The 25,663-nt window shown below is 38.9% G+C and overlaps 1 protein-coding gene across 2 annotated transcripts in view; it reads left to right on the top strand.

Moving 5' to 3' along the window:
- Positions 1-25,663, top strand: part of parga (poly (ADP-ribose) glycohydrolase a) — a 131,508-nt gene that overhangs the window by 59,819 nt on the left and 46,026 nt on the right. For both annotated transcript variants that reach the window (XM_052041635.1, XM_052041634.1), the window contains exons 9-10: positions 9,160-9,317; positions 21,474-21,553. In XM_052041635.1, coding sequence (XP_051897595.1) covers positions 9,160-9,317; positions 21,474-21,553 — 238 coding nt within the window. The remainder of the gene's footprint in view (positions 1-9,159; positions 9,318-21,473; positions 21,554-25,663) is intronic.

The following is a 25,663-nucleotide window of genomic DNA, read 5'->3' as shown; positions in this document are numbered from 1 at the left end:
TCTTGCAAATCTACCTTCACAGCTAGTATTTTCCTTTATTGCTGCTTTTATTGCCTTTAAAATAGTAAAATAATATTAACGTAACTGTAGAAAGGATACTGTAGAAATACTGTACCAGGGAACACCTATCTGCTTCTGTAGACATAAACTCGCACTAGGACAGTTCTACAGCCTCCCTTAGGTGTTCCATCCAGATATTGCTGTTCAGACAAAAAAAAGTGTCATCTTGGGAGTCACAAAGGCCAAGGATAAGGATGTCCTTGGAGTACATCTACTCATCATAGGCATACTATGGAGATCACTGGATTGTGATCTTTATATATACTTTCCCTTTCTTGTGAAATATGTGGCTAATTAAAATAACTGGGCTTGGATAATAAACAGTTTTAGTTTTTACTCAGATGGGTGTGGGAGAGTTAGAGCCCATAATTTTGACTGACGCTCTAATGCAATATCGAGTGGATTTTGTTTTGCTCATTCACAGGATTATTGCTCATTCACTGGCAAGATTATTATACATTGCCCATCATTCACTGCCTTTGGTAGAGTGATAGTGAGTTCGCTCCTTCATGTACTATTGCCCATGTGATGAAGATACTCTCACAGTGCTTCTAGAAATGAAGTAACATTTATTTCCAAGTGGAGATAAGTAATACGATAGAGGTGCTTAAGAGGCTCTTAGATGAGCACATGAATGTGCAGAGAATGGAGGGATATGGACATTGTGTAGGCAGAAGGGATCAGTTTGGTTCGGCATTTAATTATCAGTGTAATTAGTTTGGCACAATGTCGTGAGCCAAAGGGCCTGTTCCTGTGCTGTACTATTCTATGAGATAGTATGTGAATTGGAGCAGAACTTGTAAGTGGTGGTGTGGTCATGTCTCTGCTGTTTTCATCCTTCTTCAAAGATGCATAGATGGTGGAGGGAGTGGATGTTTCAGGTAATGGATCAGTAACAGTCAAGCTTTGTTGTAGATGGTGTTGAGTCTTTGAAGTTTTGTTGAAGGGATTAGACTCTAGAGATGATTATTGTTCAGTATATGTGCCATTTATCAGCCAAAGCCTGTATATTGTTCTTGTGTTGCGTGCCTTGTTATCTGTGCAGTTGCAAATGAGTTAAACCGTGCAATTCTCATTGAGCTTCACTACTCTTCTCCTATATGAAGAAGATCATTAACAAAGCATTGATAATGTTTTGAGTCTAAGACATTGCCTGGAGGAAACCTGCAGGAATGTCCTTGGGGTGGATTGATTGACCTTTTATAACCATTTTCCTTTGTGCTAGACGTGACTCCAACCAGTAGAGAATTTCCTCCCAACACCCCGTGACTTAAACTTCAGCATAGACTGCTTAATGCACCGCTAGGTCAGGTGCCGCCTTGATGTCATATGCAGTCACCATCACCTTTGGAACTTGGCTCTTTTGCCAATGTTTGGACCAAGGGTGTAATGTCAATGTCCAACTGGCAGGACAGAGTTAAAATTCTACACTAATGTGAAAACTGTTGAATTGTGTCCCAAGATCAACATTGATGATTCTGCAGGGCCATTGTCCCCTGACTGTACCACAGTACCTTTGATAAAACAGTCCTGTATTTGGGACAGAGCATACCCAAGGATGTTAACGGAAAAGTTGTATGTGTTCGCTGAACGGCATTAGGTCTAGCTGTTGATCGGCTGGTCTGCAGGTGACTCTCCCACTTTTGGCACAAGTCCCCAGGTGTGAGTGAGGTGGACTTTACTGAATTGACTGTGCTGATTGACTGTCCAATTCAAGCATATCCGGTTTTACTCTTGTTACACTTTCTCATAATATTTTTGGTACAGGAGCAGGGATGCCTTGTGCAATTGTACAGGTCCTTGGTGAGACCACACCTTGAATGTTGTGTGCAGTTTAGGTCTCTTTGATTGAGGAAGAATGTTCATGCTATGGAAGGAGTGCAGCAGAGGTTCGCCAGACTTATTCCTGGGATGGCAGGTTGGGCATTTGATGAGAGATTAGGATGTATTGGACTCTTATTTGCTGGAGTTCAGAAGTAATTCCAATGTCAGAAGTTGAGCTGGAATATGCAGATAACGTATGCTTTTGTGCACATTGACCCCACATTTGGGAGAGTCATTACTGACTTCTTCACTAAAGCGTACAAGAGGGTGGGCCTTGTACTCTATATATGCAAGGCATAGATTCTCTACCAACCTGACCCTGCTGTATAACACTGCCCTCATGATACAAGTTCATGGATCACTTCTTTCTTAGTAACCTCTCAACGAAGTCAATGATTGATGATGAAGTTCACCATTGCCTTCAGTGCACCCTGACAGCTTATAGCCATCAATGTTTGAAGATCAAGCCATCAAACCTAGCACAGAACTTGTGATCCCTGCCGTCCTATATACTTCTGAGACTTGGATTACCTATAGTGTATAATTCAAGGCAACTGGAAAGATACCACTGAATCTTCCAAGTCTATCAGAAAGGTAAGTAACCAAAGTCAGTGTCCTCTCCCAATCTAAATTCTCTAGCATTGAAGCTCTAAATGCCCTCAGTTTGTACTATTAGACGGATACATAATTTGCAATGCTGACACCAAATTCCCGAGAACAGATATTCTATTCCAAGCCCTGTCATACAAAAGTGGACAAATGAAAAGATTTGGGGATGTCCCCAAAGCCACCTTGAAGAAAGGGAAGATCCCCACTGATTCCTGCGAATCCCTGGCTGATGACCACTCAAAGCGGAGAAGGAATATTGAAATGGCACTGAGAACCTTAAGTCCATGTGTAAGGAGCATGCAGAAGCCTGGCAGAATGAATACGTCACCCCACAAACTACCACTTGCCCCTCCCTCATTGGTGGAAGAGTCTGCAGTGCCCACATCGGTTTCATCATTCACCTCGGCACCCACAGAACTGGAGTGGAAGCAGTGATCCTCAATTCCATGGGGCTGCTGAAGAATTGTTTAATGACTTGGTAGGCCATTTCAGAAGGCAGTTAAGTGTTTGCATGGCAATATGGTATTTTCATGGTCAGTGTTACAAATGCTGGCATGCTTTATTTATTTTGATTCTAATTGATGTTCCAAATCTATCGTAGTGAAATCTGAATTCTACCTCTAGATCCACTTTGTATCTGGGATTGCCAGCCTTCATTAAGTGAAGTCAAGTGGTTTGTTTTCCCATTTTTCTCAATTAGTATTACTGTTTTTAGTTAATTCAAATGAGGTTAGTGTTTTCAAATTAATCATTTAAAATTATTTTAGATTTATCTAAATGTAGTTCAGCTATGTCTAATTGTATCCAATCATCGGGCATTTAGAAAATGGCCGTCAGGAGTTGATGCATGAGGACTTCTCACTGCTTGCTGACTTCACTTTGCAGGATGGTGCAACAGTCATGCCTCTAGGACGTAGGGAGACTAGTATTTGCAAAAGTTAAGTGTAGTCATGAGGAACCTGCTGGAAGTAGGAAGCAGCTGCCTGATTGATCCCGATCTAAGCAAATGGGTAGGCAGTGGTGTGGGAAAGCAAGGGAATTTGAAGATGCTTCTATCCATGACTTCTACAGCAACTGTAAAAGTTAAAGCAATTTTTCTTTTTACCACAAGAGGCAAAGAATGCAGAGGTCCCCAAGTAATGCTGAACTGTTGTAAATTATTAGTAGAGTTAAGTGTTTTGTGTCATTTTGGGTTGCTCATTAATGGAAGGCTGCTGAAGCTTCAGGGAGGGTACAGCACAGACTCTCTTGGGTACTGCCCAGTGTGAAGTAATGCAAGTGCATTAAAAGACTGGTAAATTGACTTTTGCTAGAACAGTAGAAATGGTTTTTCATTATCACAAGGTAGTAGGGACATGTCTCAAAATGAATTGCAAGCAGGCTACAAAAGAGAAAATATGGAATGAAAGGGGTTGGGGAGGTTGTACCAGGAAGTTGCCTGAAGTTAAACCTATTAAAATAGAAGTAAGTGTGTGTGTGTGGGGGGGTGGGGGGGGGGGGGTGGTGGTGTGGAGGTTGTCCTGATTGACGTCATTTTAAGACTATGGAAGCATTTGACTTGTTAGCTGCTGGGAAAACCTGAACTAGGATTCAGAAATACAAAGAAGTAACTAACTTACCCTTTTGAGAATTCTTTTGCCTAAGGAGTGGATAGGTAAGATAAAATAAGATATGTTTATTAGTCACATGTACATCGAAACACACAGTGAAATGCATCTTTTGCGTAGAGTGTTCTGGGGGCAGCCTGCAAGTGTCGCCACGCTTCTGGCGCCAACATAGCATGCCCACGACTTCCTAACCCATTCATCTTTGGAATGTGGGAGGAAACCAGAGCACCCAGAGGAAACCCATACAGACACGGGGAGAACATACAAACTCCTTACAGACAGTGGCCAGAATTGAATCTGAGTTGCTGGCGCTGTAAAGCGTTACACTAACTGCTACACTACCGTGCCTACATTACCACAAGGTAATGAACTGTACATTAGCACAGATGCATTGATGCATTTTAGGTAAGCACACCACCACCACCCCCCCCACAGACACTGCCTGACCTGCTGAGTCCCTCCAGCATCTTGTTTGTTGCTCTAGATTCCAATATCTGCACTCTCTTGTGTCTCCTTTCAGGATCTTTGTAGTGGACTAATGAACAACAGTTCATATTCTTTGCCAAATGTTACATATACATTTTAGAAATTTCACCTTCATAAATATCAATTTTGGTAGAATTTATCAATCTTTGGATCAGTGATTTTCAAATAGTTCAGTACAAGCAGAAGATCCCCTTTATAAGTTTTTCTTGGTCAGATATCCTTGATATACTTGCAATGTGATTGGAGAGGAAATAGAAGTTTACTAGATTTTGCCACAGTCACACAGTGCTGCAGGAATTGAGAGCTGTTGACTGGTACCCCTTTAGTAAGCCATTTCACTTGGTTGAGGAAATATTTCACAAAGCTGTTTGTTAGCTTGAGACCTGATATTCCTCAAAGCTTTCTTCTGTTATCTTTTTTCACCAGGAAATGAATGCTAATCAGGAGCATGCAAGAAATGTTGGCAGTCTACTTCTATCCAGTAGCCTAACTGAGAGTAACATTTCATGATTTTTTTCTGATGGATTCCAATTATTTATTTACTGTAGAATTGAAAATGTATTTGGATATTCTTTTTGGAGTGCATAATGTTCGTAAACACCTTTCATGTGATCCACATTTCTGCATGTTCCATTGGCAACATATGTTTCACTTGTATAAGGTGCATAAATTTAGAGAGATTAATGAGCCGCCTTCTGATCCAAACTGATTGATATACTTTTAATGCAATATAGTTATTAGCAAGAAAATAAATTGCTTTGACATCAGTTGTATTCTTGTGGGATATAAATAGTTCCAATTAATTATAATTTGTATTTATTCTAGCTGAAATTTTGGATTCAGTAAAGTGACATTTGTTGACAATTTACTTTGGCTTTAAAATACTTTTGGCTAGAATTTTGTATATGTATATCAATAAATTGTATTATATACATGATAATCCATGGTTCTATGACATGAAGTTAACAAAAAGCTCATGACAAAACTAATATTGCTGGGTAAACATTATAAAAACTGTTAATCTGGCACACAAGGGACTTCAGTGGTGCTGGATTAACAGACTATCTGAATTATTAGTACTCCAATACACTCTTAATTCACTTTTTTTAAAAAGAGATGTTGCCCAACACTTATCAGTAAGTTTCAGAGGAGTACGGCCAATAGAAAGAACCAGGTGAGTTTTGGTTTATTATTATTGTCACGTGTACCAAGGTACAGTGAAAAACTTGTCTTGCACACCGTCCATACAGATCAACTCATTTCAACAGTGCATGAGGTAGTACAAGGTAAAAATAATAAGTATGTAGAATAAAGTGTTACAGTATAGAGAGTGCAATGCAGGTAGACAGTGGGGTGCAAGATCACAACGAGGTAGATTGTGAGGTCAAGAGTCCATCTTATACTGGGGATCATTCAAAAGTCTTGTAACAATGGGCTAGAAGCTGTCCTTGAGCCTGGTGGTACGTGCTTTCAGGCTTTTGTATCTTCTGCCTGATGGGAGGGGAGAAGAGAGAATGTCCAGGGTGGGTGGGGTCTTTGATTATGTTGGCTGCTTTGCCGAGGCAGTGAGAAGTGTAGACAGAGTCCATGGAGGGGAGGCTGGTTTCCGTGATGTGCTGAGCTGTGTCCACAACTCTCTGCAGTTTCTTGCAGTCACTGGCAGAGCATTTGCCATACGAAGTGGTGATGCAGCTGGATAGGATGCTTTCTGTGGTGCATTGATAAAAATTGGTGAGGGTCAAAGAGATATGATGAGTTTCTTTAGCCTCCTGAGGAAGTAGAGGTGCTGGTGAGCTTTCTTGGCTCTGGCATCAACGTGGTTGGACCAGGACAGGCTATTGGTAATGTTCACACTTAGGAGCTTGGAGCTTGAAACTCTCAACCCTCGCGACCTCAGCACTGTCGATTGTAAGCAGGGACTGTGGGATCCAGGGGTCCCAGTGTGTGGATGGGGAACATGGGAACTGGGGTCCCAGCAAGTGCAAGGGAGTGCAGGAATTGAGGCTCACGAGTAGAAAGGCGATCAGGAGCTGGGCCTCCATTGAGTGGTAGGGAACACAGGCACGAAGGAGAGATCAGAGACTGCAAATGCTGGAATCTGGAGCAATAATGGCTGGGGGGAAGAGGAGAGTTGTCAGAGTTCCAGGTTGATAGCCGAAACCAAGGCCCATTGAGTGGAGGGGAGCACAGGAACTGGGGCCCGATGATAGTGCAGCATCAAGGTCCTGGTGAATGGTCAGCAAGTGTGGGAACTGGGGCCCCAGTGAGTGGATGGGATCCAGGGAGCCCAGTAAGTGGACGGGGAACATGGCAAACATCAGCCAGTGAGCAAGATGCTGCACCCTCAGGATTTCTGAATAGTCATATAGCAGACTATCAGAATTTTACTGTATTAAAGGAAGGTAGATTTGTATCAAATCAGTCATTTTTTTAAACCCATGCGTATATTTTTGACTACACGAATATGTTACTTTCATTTGGAACCTGAAAAATGCTGCTTCCTTCTCCAGGTTATATAAATTCAAATAATTGCGTAATTCATTGCTGTTTAGCATCTCGTATGCAAGAATAAATCAGTGGTGCTGTGGCATTGTGAATAAATCCCTCCTGTCTCTCCATGTTGAAAATGTCAGTGCTTGACAAACCAAATCGGGAAATTGGTCAGTAGAAGTTTGGTGTAGATTATGCTACAAGAATTCCAATCAATTTGTAATTTGATATCCAGGTGACAGCTAGAAACAAAAATGCAAAGAAAGTTTGGTTGTTCTTGCTTTTAACCGTTATTGAATGCATGGAATGGCAACTTCCCCATATGTAAAGTTCTGCATTATTAAGCTAAAGTATTAGACCAACGGTTATTAATGAATTTGCATGCAAAAATTGTAATTTTGTAATAACATATATCTGCTTTTTTATAGAGTTGGAAAGTATTCTACAATACTAGTTGTAAAAGTAATAGATGAATGGGATTGTTAATACACAAAATTAGCAGTTCCATCCTTTTTATTCTGAATAGTTTGTTGCCTCTTATATATTGATCTAGCAATTTTTTTTTCTTATCCCAGTAAAGGATAGCAATTTTCCAGGGTCTGTTGCTTGGCCTAAACTCCAAGATCGATATAAAAATAGAAGATGGCTAGGAGAAAGCTGATTGTTTGTAAATTTGAGCTGAAGTCAATTTCATTAATCAAAATTGCACAGTGACCATTCTATTCTTTGACTGTAAAGTTAAAAGTTAACACTTAATGTTATGAAATCTCATTTCGAGTTGTGCTAATAGATTTTGAAATTCTGTTTGAATAGTGTTATTTTTTTTTGCTGCAGCAGCAATGAAAACCATCACTTGTATTTATATCTTGTCTTTAATGCAGTAGAGCATCCAAAGGTGCTTCATAGAAGTGTTATCAACAAAATATGACATCAGATCACAGGGAGATATTAGCATATATTTGGTCAAAGAGAGGGAGAGGTATTAAGGAAATTCAAAGGAGAAGAATTAGAGGGGGAGAGAGAGTTAAAGAGGAGATACCAGATGTGAGGCTTTGGACGGGTGCAGAGAACTTGAACTTGGGTGTTTGAAGGAGATCGGAGATAGGGAAGATGCAGTGGATGGATTTGATAATGAGGATCATGACATTCCTAAACTGAGAGGCAATGCAGGTCAGTAAACACAAAATTTTGTAATGAATTGAATAGTGCAAATTAAGATAAAGAGCAGAAAGGTTTTGCCTGAGCTCGTGTGTAGAGGGTAGAGTGAACGAGGCTAGCTAAGAGTGCCCTGAAATAGTCAGGCTTGGAAATGATGAAGGCATGGGTGAGGTTTCAGCAGTGGACAAACTGACACAGGTGCATCTGGGCAATGCAACAGAGGTGGGAAAAGGCAATCTTAACGATGGCATGGATATGTGGTCCAAACGCCTGTTGGAGTGTGATATGACTCCAAGGTTGTGAGTGGTATGGTTCTGTTTCAGACAGTGTTTGTGGATAGGGAACAGAGTTTGAGAGGTGGGAATTGAGCAGAATAGCTTTACTTTAGTTGAATGAAATTTCTGCTCTTGTGGTGCTGCATGTCAGAAAAGTAGTTTGACAATTTGGAAGCAACGGAGAGGTCCAGAGAGGTGGCGATGAGGTAGAGATGGTTGTTGTTAGCTCATTTCAGTTTTCTATATCATAGACGTCCATATAAAATTTCAGTGCAGCTATCCCCCAGGCCAACGTTGCAGCACACAATAAAATCGTACAATCTCTTTAGTTAATCAAGTTCTTAATTTATAATTTTAAATAATCATGTACACAGCAATGAAAAAAAGAATAAAAGCATCCAGACTATATTGTGACTTGTGTACAATTTATAACAAGGTTGATTTGAGGGTTTCTAAAACATTGGAAATCAGTAATACCTCAAATAAGAAGATTTTCCAATCAATTGAGAGAAATAAATAAAACTACTACCACAGTACTGCTTGTAGTGTTGCTAAATTGCCATATGTACTATAATTTGGTAAATGTAATTTTGCTTCTGTTTGCTAAATTAATAAACTAATTACCTCTGCCTTGCCTCCTTCCGTGCCAGCCGATACCATTGCTTAAGCAGAAGATGAATCACTCCATCACAATGTCACAAGAACAAATAGCCTGCCTTCTGGCCAATGCTTTTTTTTGTACATTCCCTCGACGGAGTAACAAAGCAAAACCTGAGTACTCTAATTTCCCGGACATAAACTTCAAAAAGTAAGTATAAACAATTCCTTTGCTGCATAAAGCACAATATGCAGATTTTATAAAGCCATTTTATATAAGCTGTCAACATTATTTTGTTACTACTAGGATTTTCTACTATAACTTTACACATATATGGAGAACTGTGCTTCAGTCACACTGGAAGATGTCCTATTTGTTTACATATTGACACATCAGTGTGCCAGACATTTACCCAAAAGGCTCTGCAGTTTAGAAGCCATATGTGGTTTCCTTGTGGGAAGGAGTGAAATGTGACGAGTGTTGGTGGATGGTCATGTGATTAGATAAAGAATAGTAATAGTGAAGTTCTGGAAAATGATTTTGGGCTCATTGTCTTAGCTTAAGTAATATTATATAGAGAGATAATGGGAGGAACCAGGAAAGTACAAACTGGCAAGGAAAAAGTGTATTGAGAATGAGTGATGTAAGTAAAAAGAGAATAAGTAGGGCCCCTAGGGATTTTGCTTTTGACAGTCCATTGAACTATAATGGGATGTGGTGTAATTTAACTTGCTTGCCTGGATATTTAATCACTTGTGAGTTTTATGATAAAGATGGAGGTATTAGTCTTATATAGTATTGTGATCTGCTAGCTAAGCAGCTCAGATGTGCAATTGACATCTGGGTCTATGATGGATTACCTAGAAGCAGAAACATGTTAGGCAGATGGTATTTTTATAAGGCATGTTGACTGTGAGAAGATAATTGGAGGGGACTGTCATGCTTGGGGAAGAATTGAGTTCTATGAGAGAAGGTGTTTGTTTTCAAAGCACCATTTGTATAAGTATTGTACATCAGAATTCTGTGAAAGATATTAATTAAATATGGTAGTTGAATGTAGCCAGGGTTTAGAAATTTACTCACACAGCATAATCTTTCTCAGCTCTAATAGTTTCATCAAAAGCCCCATTTGCATTACCTCACAAGTTGTGTCCAACACTGGATTGCTTCTGGGTTGTCCGTGTACTTGCACGTGACGCTGGGACATGTGTTTTACTAAACAGCGCACATTTGATCACCACTAGCTTAAAATTATCTTGGCAATCTGTGGTCCACAAAATGGCTCGGGCCACTCATAGATTCATCAAGTTATACAGCACCGATACAGGCCATTCAGCAACATCAAATGCCCATTGACACTAATCCTACCTTAGTCTCATTGTATTTACCCCATATTCCCATCAATGCCATTCCCCTAACCCTCAGATTCTACTGTACACTAGAGGCAATTTACAGTGACCAATTAACTTAGTCTTTGGAATGTGGGAGGAAAGAGGAGCACCCAGAGGAAACGCACGTGGTCACTGAGGGAATGTGCAAACTCCACACGGACAGCACCTGCCATCAGGATTGAATTCAGGTCACTGGAGCTGTGTGGCAGCAGCTGTACCACTATACTACCCCTTATTCAGTAGAAGGTTTTTCTACGTGTGGCCTGCCTCCGGAACACTCTACGCAAAGATTCATTTTACTGTATGTTTTGATGTACATATGACTAATAAAGATTTCTCATGAGAGTCCTGCTTCTGTATAATTGTAGGTTTGGTTTACCTGGTCTGTAACTGGAGAGCTTGATGCTCCTGCAGAGAAGCCTTTAAGATTTTGTTATCTCTTGCATGTAGGCCCCCTAGTACATCCTTCATTTCCCCTCGCCGTGCGTCTCCTTCAGGCCTTCCACCAGCAGAGTGGGCCTGAGGATGCTTCCCCCAACCTTGATCCTGAATTCCTGACCTACAATCAATGTCCTCAGTTTTGGAGACAGCAGAAGATAAGTCTTTTATGTATGTTTCATTGTGTCATGTTGTCTTGTGCACCATTTTAAGCCCCCTTTCCTGGTAAGGAATAATTGGGTAGGTCCATGTTTTGAAACCAATTGGCACAACTATGATAGTCATAAAAAAGCATCTAGTCACAGCTGAGTATGTGGAAGCCCTACAGATAAACGTAGCGTGTCTTAAAACTTCACTAACCAGGAATCACATCAAATAGTCACTGCTTGGCTTCAATCTGACTCTATTTACAAGCATGCCCCACAGAGCCATTGTTTGGGTAAACACAAGATTTCTCATCTGATCCAGCTCGTCTTCAAGGCTTAAAGGGACCTGCCAGGTTAAGCATCAACATCTGAGCTGCACTGTGGACAATTACCTCCATGCCATACTTCTAAGGATCTTCTGCAAAGGTTATTTAAAATCTAAACAATTTGAAGCAGATTTGCTCTACTGTAGATTTCTTGATTGCAATTGTATCAATTTCTCCTTGTAATAAAGCTCCATTAATCCAGCATGGTTGGCTTAGTTGAAAATAATACATTTTAACCATGTTCATTTGAAACTCCTTTCTGGAAAAGAAAATGACTGGTGAAGTGGTCCCTCAGTAATGTGTTGTCTAACTTTCCTGTAATTGGAACAGTTTACCATCTAACTTGTTATATAATGCCACAAGACATCCAGTGAAACATGAGAAAATCTTAAAATATTTGAAATTTTTTGAGCCATAAGATCTATTGTTCTTCTGTATAAAGCATGTTTTCAGTGTACTCCCAAAATGCAGAGCAATATTCTGTCCAATTCAGCAGATGGTTTTCATCCAGCATTTAAATATTCTGAACCGTACCATAACAGTATGAGAGAAAGATGGCCAGTGTGTTTCGCTGTGCAAGGTCAAGCCCTTCAACTGAAGCTGTCTATTCTAACCTCACTGCTAATGGAAAATGAATGACTGCAATTGTGAACGTTGCACAATAGTAGCAGCAGTAACTAAAACAATACCATGTACCAAATCCAAATATACATGCAACGAAGTACGCAGATGGGAGAAATAATTTATCTTACCTATTTGTTTTCTGTTGACCTGCATGTTAACCTCTCAAACTCTGAGTATACTTCAACATTTTGAGTGAGTGAATAGGAATTTGTAATACATGGACAACTCCAATTAAAATGATCGGTTTACCTCAATGAGTTAAATGTGTCGTGCTGTGAGATATCTTAATGGATATGTTATGGTGCATTACAAATGCAAGTCCATTCTTATCCCACTAAAAGAATGAAGATAGTTCCAAAAGTAGTTCAAAAACAAAGATGAAATTAGGTTTTCTGGCACCATTTTTTTGTTGGGGGGTTGCAGGGACAAAGGGGCATTTATGGGCCATGTGTACACACCCCTGACATGTGGCATGCCAGACTGCATCTTAGTAAAGTTGTTAGTACACACACAAGTTCTGTTGACACTATTGGCAGATCAAAATGTGATGTAATTGCTGCCATTTCGAAATTCAGTGCTCCTGCTGATGTCCTCTCTGGAGCTCGTGTATCTGATTTGTCCATTGTTCAGTAACTAGCATCACCACCAGAACTATTTAAATGCTTCCGAATGTCAAAAATATTAATTGTTAATTATAATATTAACTGCAGAAAGTATAAAGATTTTTTTTTAGATCAGTATGTTGCAGAACCAACAAGGGAACAGGCTATTTTGGATCTGGTATTGTGCAATGAGAAAGAATTAATTGGTGTTCTGGTAATTAAGGAACCTTTGGGGACCTGTGAATATGATTTTATAGAATTTTATATAAAAATGGAAAGTGAATTAGTTCAATCTGGAATCACAATCATAAATCTGAATAAAGCAAATAACCAAGGCATGAGGTGTGAATTGGCTGTGGTAGAATGGGCAACTCCATTGAAAGATATAGCAGTAACAAGCTATTGCTTAGTCATATGTATCCCTTATGAAGGCAAAACAAACAAGGAAAATGACCTGGCTGTGGCTATCAAGAGAAGTTTAAAAGTAGAATTAGACCAAAGGAAAAAGCTTGCAATGTTACCAAAACAAACAATGCATGAGTATGGGGAAGATTTCAGAATTCGGTAGAGGATGAAGAAGGCATTGATAAAGAAAGGAAAAGTAAAATATGTAAGTATTCTGGCAAGACAAATTAAAAGCAAGTCTCTGCAGATGTGTAAAAAGGAAAATATTAGCAAACATTAATGGGGGGCAAACTGAGAAAGGGGGAAATTATATTGGGAAGTAAGGAAATGGCAGAGAAATTAAACACTTTTTGTGCTTGTTTTGTGGAAGATACTGAAAACCTTCTGGAAATGGTAGCAAAATACAAGTGCAATGTGAATGATGAGTTCGAAGAAAGTAGCATTAATAAATAGCTACTATTGGAATAATTAATTGGACTGGAAGGTGATAAGATTTATCACCTGCCTCCTAAGATTTTGAGGGAGGGGTTATGGAGATGCACTGATTGGAATTTTCTAAAATTCAATCGATTTTCGTATGGTAGCAAATATAAACTGTTTACTTGAGCAAGGAGGGAGCGATGTAATGGAACTGTGTACCACTTATCCTGACATCAGTAGTAGGGAAAATGTTGGAATTTATTCGTAAGTAGAAACTGTACTTTTGAAAATAATAGGATTGGGCTTGGGATTTGGGAAAGAGAAACCTTTGACAATATATTTGAAAAATCTGTGAATGTCTTCTGGGGCAGTAACTAGCAGAATAGGCAATGGAGACAAATAGATGTGATGTATTTGGGCTTTCATGAGGTTCCACCTTGAGGTTATTGAATAAAATTCTTAAAATGGTTTAACAGAGTAAATTCAGGAATGATGCTTTCTTTTGCTCATATGTCTAGGGCCAGGGATCACTGTCACAAAATAAGGATTAGCCTTTCAGGACTGAAGTGAGAAGAAACTTGTTTGGAAATTCTGTTCCCAAAACTGTGTTAACTCAGCTGAGTATATTCGAGGAGAAAATCAGAGATTTTTAGCTATTAGTGGAATTGAGGGATATGGAGTAAGTACAGGGAAGTGGCACTGAGGTAAGAAAATCACTCATGATCTTATTGAAAGGTAGAACAGACATCAGAAGCCGATTGACCTACTCCAGTTTTTGTTTCTTATATTCTGAAGCTCTGTTGTGGTAGTGTCTCAGTTGGTTGTTAATTTACTTTTAATTGCTACAACTTTACTATTGGTGCTATCCTTAGTCACTTTTAAAGTCTACAGACTACTGTTTTGGGGGCTGAAGTACTTTTTGCTGTCTAGAAGGTTTGCACATAGACCAGCTGCTTCCAAATAGGGACATCCCCATGAAATGGTGTATGGCTAGCAGAATAAGCAAAACCCACACACTGAAAGATCTAGCTCAGAAAAGAAAGAGATGGAGAAGGGTTTTCGGGAGGAGGTCATACTCAATTGTTCTACTTGAGCCTCAGTGAGGAACAATCCGTGAGACATCTGCATATCACTAATGAGGTCTCACTGAGTCTACCATCTACTACAGATAGAATTGTAGATGTAAAGATGACTACGACAACAAACTTTTGTGTGCCAGGCTACTTTTAAGATGGCATTCATGAAGTTGGCAGCATCTCGCTGTTGCATGAAGAAGATTCCCTCAATTAACATTTTATTTCCAGTCACCATAGACAAGCAGGTGGAGTGAGCACAAAGGTTGAAGCCTGACTTGTGGTATTGAAGAAGAGGCAAGAAAATGTTCTGTTATGAATGAGAAGCAGATGAGTATGAGTATTCCATTCATAAGACATTGGACATTTCTGTTTATGTTTGCCTGAAGGAAAGGTAATTAAACATGTTGTATTTAGAATGATTTTCAATTTAGTATTACAAAATGATTATAAAAGACGCATTACAGTGAACAACATAAATTATTGGCAGTAATAAGCATCATCTGGTGATTCTTAAGAGTAAATTAACCAATTCAATTAATCTAACATAGTTATAAGATAACAGAGTAATGTCTTGATATAATTCTTGTTGAAGGCCCACAAAGTGTTCAAAAATAGTCTTCTTGGCTTCCTGGCTTTTATTAGGCAGCTGCTCCCTGTGTCTTCGTGGATAAATGTGCTCCAGCCAGAGAACAAACCTTTCTGTAAGGGTGCAGTTATTCTGCAACTGCCATCAGAGTCTAACAAGTCAGTTTTTGGTAGGAAGTTTATATTTTCTGGCCCAAGAATGTGCCTGTGTGTGATTATACACAAGTTCAGGCCTCCCGTTCTAGAGGTTTGAATTTTAATAGGAAGTATGCCACTTGCTAAAAGTTAACATCAATATATTGTACTCTGAAGACATGCCAGCACCTTTGCTAAGCAAGTTAATTCTGTTTGTAACGTGCAAGGAGGTCTTGAAAACTGAAGAAAATTAAGAATGCAGGGGTAGCCTGACTTGCGGGATCCTGACTTTAAGCAAATCCTCCCATGCATTTTTTAAGATAGTAATAATAAAATGTTTCATGGTATTTATAAGTGACTGAATAATAGCAAGTATATATAGAACGAGACAGTATGGGTAGAGAAAGAAGATGGATGTTTCTGAGTTGCAAAAAAAAATTGACTTACGGACAGTTCCCGGGAATGGAACCCTTGCCTAACCCGGGACTGCCTGTATCTGGTTTTGAATAGTACAGTCAGTTGGCGTTAGTGTTATTCTTACAATATCTTTTAACTTTGTTGGCTTTAGATGGTACTTAGAGAGTTCAGGGCTTTGGAAATAGATATCAAGCTGCAGAATCTTAAAATTAATACTTTATTAAATATTAAACAAAGTGCTGGAATATGTTTACTGATGAACTATTCATCTAGTCATTATGTTGGATGTCTTACTGATTAGTTGACCAAATACAAATATAATTGAGATTTTGAGGACTTGTTTTCAACACTCCCTCCTCACGGTCAGCTCAAGAAAGACTTGAAGTTGCTGCTTTCTTCCTTGTCAGGAGCAATGTGGAAATTTGTTATTGTTGAATGAACTGAACTGATCGTCCACCTTGCCTGAAGGATGGTCTAGTTCTTTAAGGATTTACTAAAGCAAAACAAACTGTTACCACAATCACTACAGGTTAAAAACAGCTTTTGAGATACACTCCTGTTATTACTAAGTATACATAATTAATATTTTATGGTTTTTTAACTGGAACCGCAGTATATTTCTCGCATTTACTAAACTAAGAAAATCTAATGTAAAAGTTATAACTAAGAGGTTCAAATGTTAACTTTTAAATATTGAGACACAATAATCTTGCACTAATTTGTTTCTCCTCACTTTGTGCTTTTCATACTAATGACTGACAGTGCTGTATTTTTATGCCATTGTCCTGTCTGCATCAGGGTAGCTCAGAGTCTGATTATCCAAGTAAAGGAATATATTTGATTAGCATTGATGCAGCTGCTCCACACTGACAGTGAAAAGGTCAGAGACAAGCTGTGGTGGCCTTCATGGTGTGCTTCTTGAGGTAATGGAATTAGCTGTATAGTACTCTGATGTAAAGCAGTGCCAAAAAGACATTAGCGTCTCCAAAAATAACCGCATTTCTTAAAAGAAACTCTCAAAATTGAAAGTGTTGGGAATAAAGTGTGTGACTTATGATCCTAGTAATTGCTTAAGTGCTTTCACATTTAAACAGTTATCCTGATTAGTTATTAAGCTAATTTTTGTCTTTCTGTTAAATATTCTAGCCAGGTTCTATTGTCTGACTTGTAACACTGTCCCTGTATGTGCCCAGCTACACACAGACTTCTCTATCTGCTGTTTGTCATACAACACTGCCTGATTAATCTTAAATCAACAGCTATAGACAATCTTCAAATTTACAGCGGATAGAAAAACGTAAGGGGACTAACAGAGGGGTTGGAACACTGTTGTTCACTGAAGTAACATGATGCAGATGGAGCCCTGCAGTGCACCATATCAAATTTGGGAATGCTCCACGCAGCATGACTTTTGCTGTCCTTGATCTCCTGAGTAAATTGTTTTCATAAATCTATTGCTGTTGTAATATGTGAATTATACGCCCAGCCCAAAATTAATCATAGTTGATGGTTTTATTTTTAGGCTTATCTAATCTCAACGACATGGTTAAAACTAATAATCGATGATAATAATAAAATCAATGATTTTATATCACACACCAGCCATAGACAAAATAGGAAGGCATGATATAGCAGATGCTGAAAATCTGAAATAAAACTAGCAAATGCTGGAAATCATAAGTCAGGAAGCATTTAGAGGTAGAAGCAGAGCTGCTGAAAAGTTGCTAACGTGAAATGTTAGTTCTTGTAGAGTCATAGCCACACAGCACAGAAATCAGTCCTTCATCCCACCATGTATTGTGCTGTCCATTGTACCTACCTGCATTCATCCTATTTGCCTGCATTGAGACCATAGCCTTCTATACCTTTTGATGATTCAAGTACTTGTCTAGATGTTTAAATATTGTGAGATGTTGTCCCCTGTCAAATCCCCTCTAAGTCGCCCCTCCCACTCTCTTGTCTTAGACACCCCCATCTGACACAAAGATTCTTACTATCTACCCTAACTGTCCCCTTCATAATTTTGTATATGTCTATCAGGTCACCCCTCTGTCTCCTTGGCTCCAGGGAAAACCAGTCCAATGTATCCAATCTCTCCTTATAACTGAACTGCTCCAAACCAGCCAACATCCTGATGAAATTTCTGTGCAACCTCTCCAGCGCAATCACATCCTTCCTATAGTCTGTTGACCAGAACTGCACACAATACTCCAGATGCGGTCTAACTGATGTTTCACAACGTTGTAACATGACAATTATCTATTTTGAACAAATGGTTTGAATATTTCTTGATAACTTTTAATAACCTTAGTACCAAATATTCAAACAGCTTCCTCATTGTAGGTGTTGGGAAATTGCAGCACTTCTGTGTTCTACTAGTCTGCTCATTCCTGTGTTGGGAGTGGAGGCAGGAATACTACCACAAACAGTCAACTGTAACTTCCCAATGTGTACGTGCAGAAATTTTTAGGTTAAATGGGTAACGTCTGTAAGTACTAAACAGACCATTGTAATTACAACATGACTCGCACAAACCTAGCTGAAAGTACTGAAACCCAGATTGAGTATTGCATCTCATGATGGGGTGTGGGGGAATGGTGAAGGGGTGTGGGCAGTACCTGATAGATTTGACTGCCCACATAAGTTGTACAGCACAAGTACCTGAACTCACCCCGCCAAAGCAACTGCCACAGAAGCATTTGGATTCAGCTTGGTCGGGGGTGGGGGGTGGGGGGGGGGTGGTGGGGGTGATGGTGGAGGTTGCGGGGGAGGAGTGGTTGTAATTTATTAACAAAAACATATTAAATATTAACAAGTACTAGGGTCCTGTGTTGTTCCATCCCTCACACTGAGCTCCTGAACATTGACAGGGTCACAAAACCATGTCAACGGGGTCAGAACCAAGCCTTGTTTACAAAAAATCTCATAGAACAATGGCAACCTGCTGGTTCACCAGTGCTAGCCTTTTTTTTAATAGCTAACAAAAACCTGCTTTATCATTTTGAAAACATCTCCATAAGAGATTTCTTTAATAAAATATCTCTTGCTACTTTTATTTGTTTCAGTACATTATTTTTTTATTTATAAATTTTATCACATCCACTTTCAGAAGCAGGCTTCAAATATTTTGTTTTAACTAGGGAAAAATCTGATATTTAAAAGTTATGTTTCAAACTATTGTATTTGCAACATATTCCAGTTGTGTGCTTTTGTGATTTGATCTTGTTTCTGCAGGGGTAGTACCTATTATCAGGATCAACCTCTGTGTTCTCAGGCAAATGATAATTATTTGCCCATGGTGCACACTCCATAAGCTCACATACAAAGACTGGTTGATTGAAGGAAAAGGCAGAGAGATGCATTGCTTTGCAAACAATATTTCAGCCAGATTCTGCACCTTCACAAGCAGAGGAGAGGAAGACAAAAAACAAAGCAGAGTTTTCCATCAGATTACTTTATAAAATGAAAATAACTACAATGTATGCACTTTCGACTGCACAGTGGAGATCAGACTTAATTTCTTAATCAGAGGTTGATCAGGTAATGAGGCTTTTACATCTGTGCCCCTTGGCTAAATTGTACCTAAAAGATTAATAAACAATTGTTTTGTGATTCTTGAGGACTAATATTGGTGCAAGTGGGCTTTTTTTTTACTGTCAATTAGGGAAGTTTTGTAAAACCAATAGCAACTCCAACAGGAATTGTTGATGAGATAAAGTTGGATCTCTCCACCATTTGAAGTACCAACTCCATCTGACTTGTATTAAGACTACTATAGTAAATACCTCAGTTCAGAATATGAAAGGACCCTTTGGCTGTAGTTGTGCTATACTTTTTGTTTGAAACTTGAAGGCACAGGTTGGTTAACTTGGTTTATTATTGTCATGTGTACTGAGGTACGATGAAAAACTTTGTTTTGCATGCTATCCATGCAGATTATTTCATTACAACAGTGCATTGAGGTAGTACAAGGTAAAACAATAACAGAATGCAGAATGAAGTGTTAAGGTTGCAGAGAAAGTGCAGTGCAGGCAGACAATAAAGTGCAAGGCCATAGCAAGCTAGATTGTGAGGTCAAGAGTCCATTCCACAGCCAGTAGTACCAGTTTCATTGCCTTGTGTATTGATGTTGCTGCCCTGTTCTATGCAAGCCAACCAGACAGGTTTCCTTCTAAGTCTTTGGTTTAGTTTTTATATCAATCCTGCTATACTTGCCATTTTTATTTCTGGTAACAATGCCCAAATTGCCAGAATTATTTAATTTATTTCAGTTTGGTGTGTTTGTCAGTTACAATCACCATCTCTGGGTCATTGGTCCCATACCTTGACCAACATGTTTACTTTGAGACCACAGACAGTAAATCCATTCTCAACATGTGTGTAGATCAGTACAATATCCCCCAAGCTCCAACTTCACACTGTGTCAGATCTCAAAGACTGAAATATGCAAGCCCTCCCCCAGGAATTTTACTAAGTACATTTTGGAGTTGGATTAACTTCTGTTTCCTGCTCTTCTCAAATGTGAACTGTTTTGCATTGACAGAAAAATAGTGATATAATTGCACCCCAAATGTTTGCTACTTTGGAGAAAAATAGATGTGGGCAACAGGCTGCATCCCCAAAGTGGAATTTTAGTAGTTATATTTTGAGACTTATAAAAATATGAAATATTGATCAATTGGAAAAGAACGACAAGGTGCAATCAATAAAAACTAATGAACCCTAGGTATATTGCAAATGATAAAGTTAGATCTGAAAAATTGCATTTAATTAGCATCATTAAAATATTCCAGGTAGATTCTTATTTGCATAAATGGGTAACTTCATTCATGACAAAAGCATGAAAATCACTCGAATTACTCTTAGAAAATGGCTTCTTTAAGACAGCAGTCTACTTAATGGAAAACACACTGGACTTGTACAAGTTTTGAGCATGGATATGTTAAATATCTGTGGGTAAGCAAATTGGAAATAATTTTATTCCTTTTAAAATGTAATGTATAATAAGTAACTTCAGAAGGAAAGTGTAAAATTCAGTTACTGTTTTGTCACTGTTAACTGCCAGTGATGGGAGCAGGGATTAACCAGGAAACCTAGTTGTCCTGAAGACCTCCTTCTGTCAGAGAAAGTGGTCTGTCCGTAAGGCATGCAGCAGTTCACTTGCCTGATGAAAAACATCATGTCACTTTAGTTTGGCATTGAAATCTGTCGTATATTGGAATCAGCTTTCGGAAATTATATCTCTAGCCTGAAGGGCTTTTACTGCATCAGCCTAGATTTAGCAATTTAATTCCCAGCCTTGTTGTTTGAAAGGTCCTGAGAGTGATATTTATATCTAGGAACAATGAAACAACTAAATAAGCTGTGTAGTTGGATGATGGAGGAATTGCTTGTCATATACTAGATTAGCATTTGCTTGGATTTGGCCACAGGAGGTATTCAAGGGTTTTCAGGTGAAGCATTTGGTTATTTTGAATACTACGTGAGGCATTAATACAAAATTTAATTAAGTTTGAAAGTGCACAATTCATTCGGAATTTTCTTGTTTCAAAGACTTTTCAAAATGAGATGAAAATTAATGTGCAGTTCTTCGTTGCAGTTCCAGCACTCCTGTTTCATTTCATTACAATGTTCAAGGTTACTGCAGCAAATGTCATATATAACCAGCTTGATGTGGCTATATGATTTCAGCCACTTATACAAATTTTAATGTTCTTGGGTCTTTTTCCTTTGTATTTAGTTTCATTTTGTAAACAATTGATTTTTTTTAAAGTAAATTATTGCCTTAATTATTTTCTCAGATTGTTTGAAGGATCTTCACTCAAGAAAGCCGAAAAGCTTAAAACACTCTTCTGCTATTTCAGAAAAGTCACAGAGAAAAGTAAGTTCATGCTACTAGGAATAAGCAATAATATTTCTCATTAAATTTCTGCAAATAAAATAAAATTGAAGGATATAAGCATCGGTGCACAGGCTATTTGAAATCCTATAATGATGGTGTGGCAGTAGCATTTAAACATTATAGAACATCTTTTAACATAGCTGACTCTAGAGCCAAGCAGTAATTAAATATGGTTTCATACTCTTGAGTCTGCATACCCAAAATTCTAGACTTGGCCTTTACATAGTAAACAGAAATCAATATCTTCACGACAGTGAGCATTAATCCAGAAGTACACCTAGTTCCTCTTGTTCCATGCTTCTGACTACTAGGTTAGTAAGTAGCATTACTAGAGGCATGTAAGAGCAAGCAGAAGGAAAGTACTATAAAAGGAATCCTAAATTATCTCTACAGCAAGGAAGTATCCTTCAAAAATGTGTCAGTTTTTTTTTTAAGATTCCAGTTTTACAGTTAATCTTCCAGTTATAAAATGAATTTTGATTAAAATTGACCAAAATGTAGGGCTGAGTATTCAAATCTTTTGATCAGATAGAAGTTTCTAAATTCTGTTCCTACAGACAAGTTACCTATCTGATTTTAGTTAAGTGAATGTATAAGGTAGGTCTGCTTTCTGCACAGTAAGCCTTTTGAAACTTCTGGAGAGAAAGGCCACGACATTGAATTAGTAAACAAAAGATAACTTAAAAGGAAATGAAATAGAAATCTGACCTCTCTCTAATAACATTCAGATTAATTTTTGTATAAATTATTATAATCTGTTACAATATGAAGGCAGTTTGGAGATTATTTTTTCTGGTATAGCAGCTTGTGTTTTGATGGATATGTTAGCAAATTAATACATCCCAGTGAATGACAAAGATATCTGAACACCAGGTGATGTGAGAATACAAGACAAAAGACATGGAATCAGAACAGGCCATTTGGCTCCTCCATACCTGCTCTCCCAGGCAACCAACTCATGGCTGATCTTGCGCCTTAGTGCCATTTTCTTGCGTGAACGATGTAACTCTTGGTTCACTTAATATCCAAAAATCTTGGGAGATGATAATGTAGCCTGGTGTGTGCTCAGAAGAAAATAGATTTTGAGAATGTGTTTGAAGGAAGGTGGGTGATAGGAGGCATGTGAATGACTCTCCTATTAGATTAGGCTTTGAAGTACCACAAGTTATAAGCAGACTCCTCATCATGACCAGCTTTCATTACATCCAGTAACAGGAAACAGATCCTTGCATGTAAAAACAAAAAAATTTTAAGAAGACAAGAAGACCACAAGAAATGGTTTGAACTTCATAGTGAAAGAGCAGATGTGCAAAACATAATAATATCAAGACTGGCCCAGTTACCCATGCACCAGAAATGAATCATTAGTGCAGTGTATTTCAGTTAGTGGTCACAGATTGCCATTATTCACTCTGAGAAAAGATAGCTCAGTTTTGGGATTATCAATATTCCTGAATTATGCGAAGTGAGCAGGATCATGTTGGATCTTGCCCCTGGTCAATGTCCCCAGGACTTATGTGGTCCAGTTGTCGAAGGCTAATCTTGCTAGCCCAATGCACCCTCCACTCGGGCAGTGAGGTCTCAGTGGTAATTGGGCCTTTGACATTCAGAGACATTTAAAAGCTCTCAATTAAGTAAATTTCTTTTTTTAATTCTTTAAATTGTGCACTTTTGAAATCACTTAGAAGTAATTAAAATATTAAATTAAAATAATTAGAAAGAAAATTACTTGCCTTCCCCTTTGCCTCCTAATCTGAAAGCCCATTGAAATCTGAAGTCTCTAATCCTGTTTTAGGTCTGACTTTGTGTAATATCGGAGAGGTTATTCTGACAAAGTGTCGCAGACCCAGAACATTGACACTTTCTCTTTCCACAGATGCTGCCTGACTTGAGTTTTTCCAGCATTTTCTGTTTTTCTTGTGTAGGTGATTTTCTCAACTGGAGAATCCCAGCAAAACTCAACTGCAGTTTGTCTCTGAGTCTTGGATTTCTACAATTGCCAATGTATTCACCCCACCACCTACATTAAAGTCATCTATAATGCCTGAGCTACTACATGTGATCCCAGTTTCCACATTCTAACCTCATGAGTTTAAAAAAAATCACCAGAATTCTTTGAATATATTAGTAACTATATTTATTAGTGCTATTTTTGGATCTTCCACAAGGACAGGCATCTTTCTGCATTTCTCCTATTGAGGCTTTTTTATGATAAAGGTTTCAGGTATGTCACTTTAATGAAGTAGTACAATGATGGGTTATTATTAGCTTAAAAACTAAATCTAATATAAGATTTGAACCATCCCTCAACAAGACAAAATGAGCAGTAGTTAGTAGTTTGTGCACAAGATCAAGAGTTAAATGCTGCTATACTTAATAGTAGGTGATAGTTGACAAATTGCTCACAACCTTCAGACATGGGTGATAGTAAGTTCACTATGTCTACCTCTTTCTTGTCTTCCTATAGCAGTCTATAAGCCTGTGTGGACTTCCTTCTATGTGCTTATCCCTAAATCCTCAGACAAAGATGACTCAGTGTCCATATATGGTCTATAATAGAATCTGCCTGATTCCATTGGCTCTAGTGGTCAAAAATGCTGCTGCCACTTAAGAGTCTAAGTGACCTTTTAGCCCCAGATCAGCACCTCATGGTGGTTTGGCCATTGTTTTCTATTATTTTCCCCTAGACAAATACCTCACTGCCTTCACAATAAAGAAGGCAATATATTAATTACATTAAAAGGTTATTACATAGGAAGGCTACTATCCCAGTCTCTCTTTAATTGTTCCTGCTTTTCTATTGCTACTCTCACACCCATTCTTACACCATAGAGCATAGAACATTACAGCACAGTACAGGCCCTTTGGCCCACGATGTTGTGCCGGCATCTTATCCTGCTCTAAGATCTATCTAACCCTTCCCTCCCACATAGCCCTCCATTTTTCTATCATTCTTGTGGTAGACTAACTCTTGAATGTCCCTAATATATCTGCCTCCGCCACCTCTGCCGGCAGTGCATTCCACACACCCACCACTCTCGGTGTAAAAAAAAAACTTGCTTCTGACATCCCCCCAATACCTTCCTCCAATCAACTTAAAATTATGCCCCCTCGTGTGAGCCATGGACCATCCATTCCTTCTTGCAAACCTTCGATCTTGAGAACACTCAGTCATATCCCCTTGTCTCTGCCAACTTAATGACCATATAGTTTTGAGAAACAAATCAAACTGCAGATGCTGGAACCTGAAATAAAAACAAATACTGGAAGAGTTTGGCCAGTCATGTAGCAACCGTGGAAGAAGAAACCAGTCAATGTTTCGGGTCAGCAACCTTTCCTCAGAACTGAGGGGAGGAGGTGGGGGTGGAGAGAGTAGAAAGTTTACAGTTTTCAAAGCAGGATGCTTGCAGTACCAGGATGCTGCCTGGATTAGAGGGTATAAGCTATAAAGAGAGGTCGGACAAACTTCGCTCGTTTTCTCTGGCACGTCGGACGCTGAGGGGAGACCTGATAGTAGTTTATCAGATTATGAGAGGCATTGATAGGGTAGGCAGTCAGAATCTTTATCCCAGGGTAGAAATGTCAAAGACTAGAGGACATGCATTTAAGGTGAGGGGGTAAAGTTTTGTTACACAGAGTGGTAGGTGCTTGGAACAGGCTGCCAGGGGTAGTGGGGGAAGCAGATATGATAGTGGTGTTTATGTAGCTTTTAGATAGACACATGAATATGGAGGGGTATGGATCATATGGAGGTAGAAGAGATTTAGTTTAATTTGGCATCATGTTCAACCTGGGCTTGCTCCTGTGCTGTGCTGTACCGTTCTGTGTTCTAAGGCCGAGCTGCTTGGGGTAGGGGAGGGACGGAGAGTGAGGTGCAAGACAAAAGTGGAAATGGAGATACGATAAGATAAATCAGGTGATAAGGAGCAGGACTGTTGAGTATTAGCAAGACATTTTAAACAAACAGGATGAGAAAGGGGTATAACGGTGACCAGTGGGAAACAATGAGAGCAGGTGAATGCTGAAATCCATACCACCGTGATTGCAGGATCTTTCTGGGAAGCTTTCTTCCAATTTATCGCTATCACT

This window comes from Pristis pectinata, chromosome 30 (genome assembly GCF_009764475.1).
Source record: "Pristis pectinata isolate sPriPec2 chromosome 30, sPriPec2.1.pri, whole genome shotgun sequence".
NCBI classification, from domain to species: domain Eukaryota; kingdom Metazoa; phylum Chordata; class Chondrichthyes; order Rhinopristiformes; family Pristidae; genus Pristis; species Pristis pectinata.
Note: the sequence above shows the minus strand (reverse complement) of the source record. Positions and strands in the feature narration are given on the sequence as shown.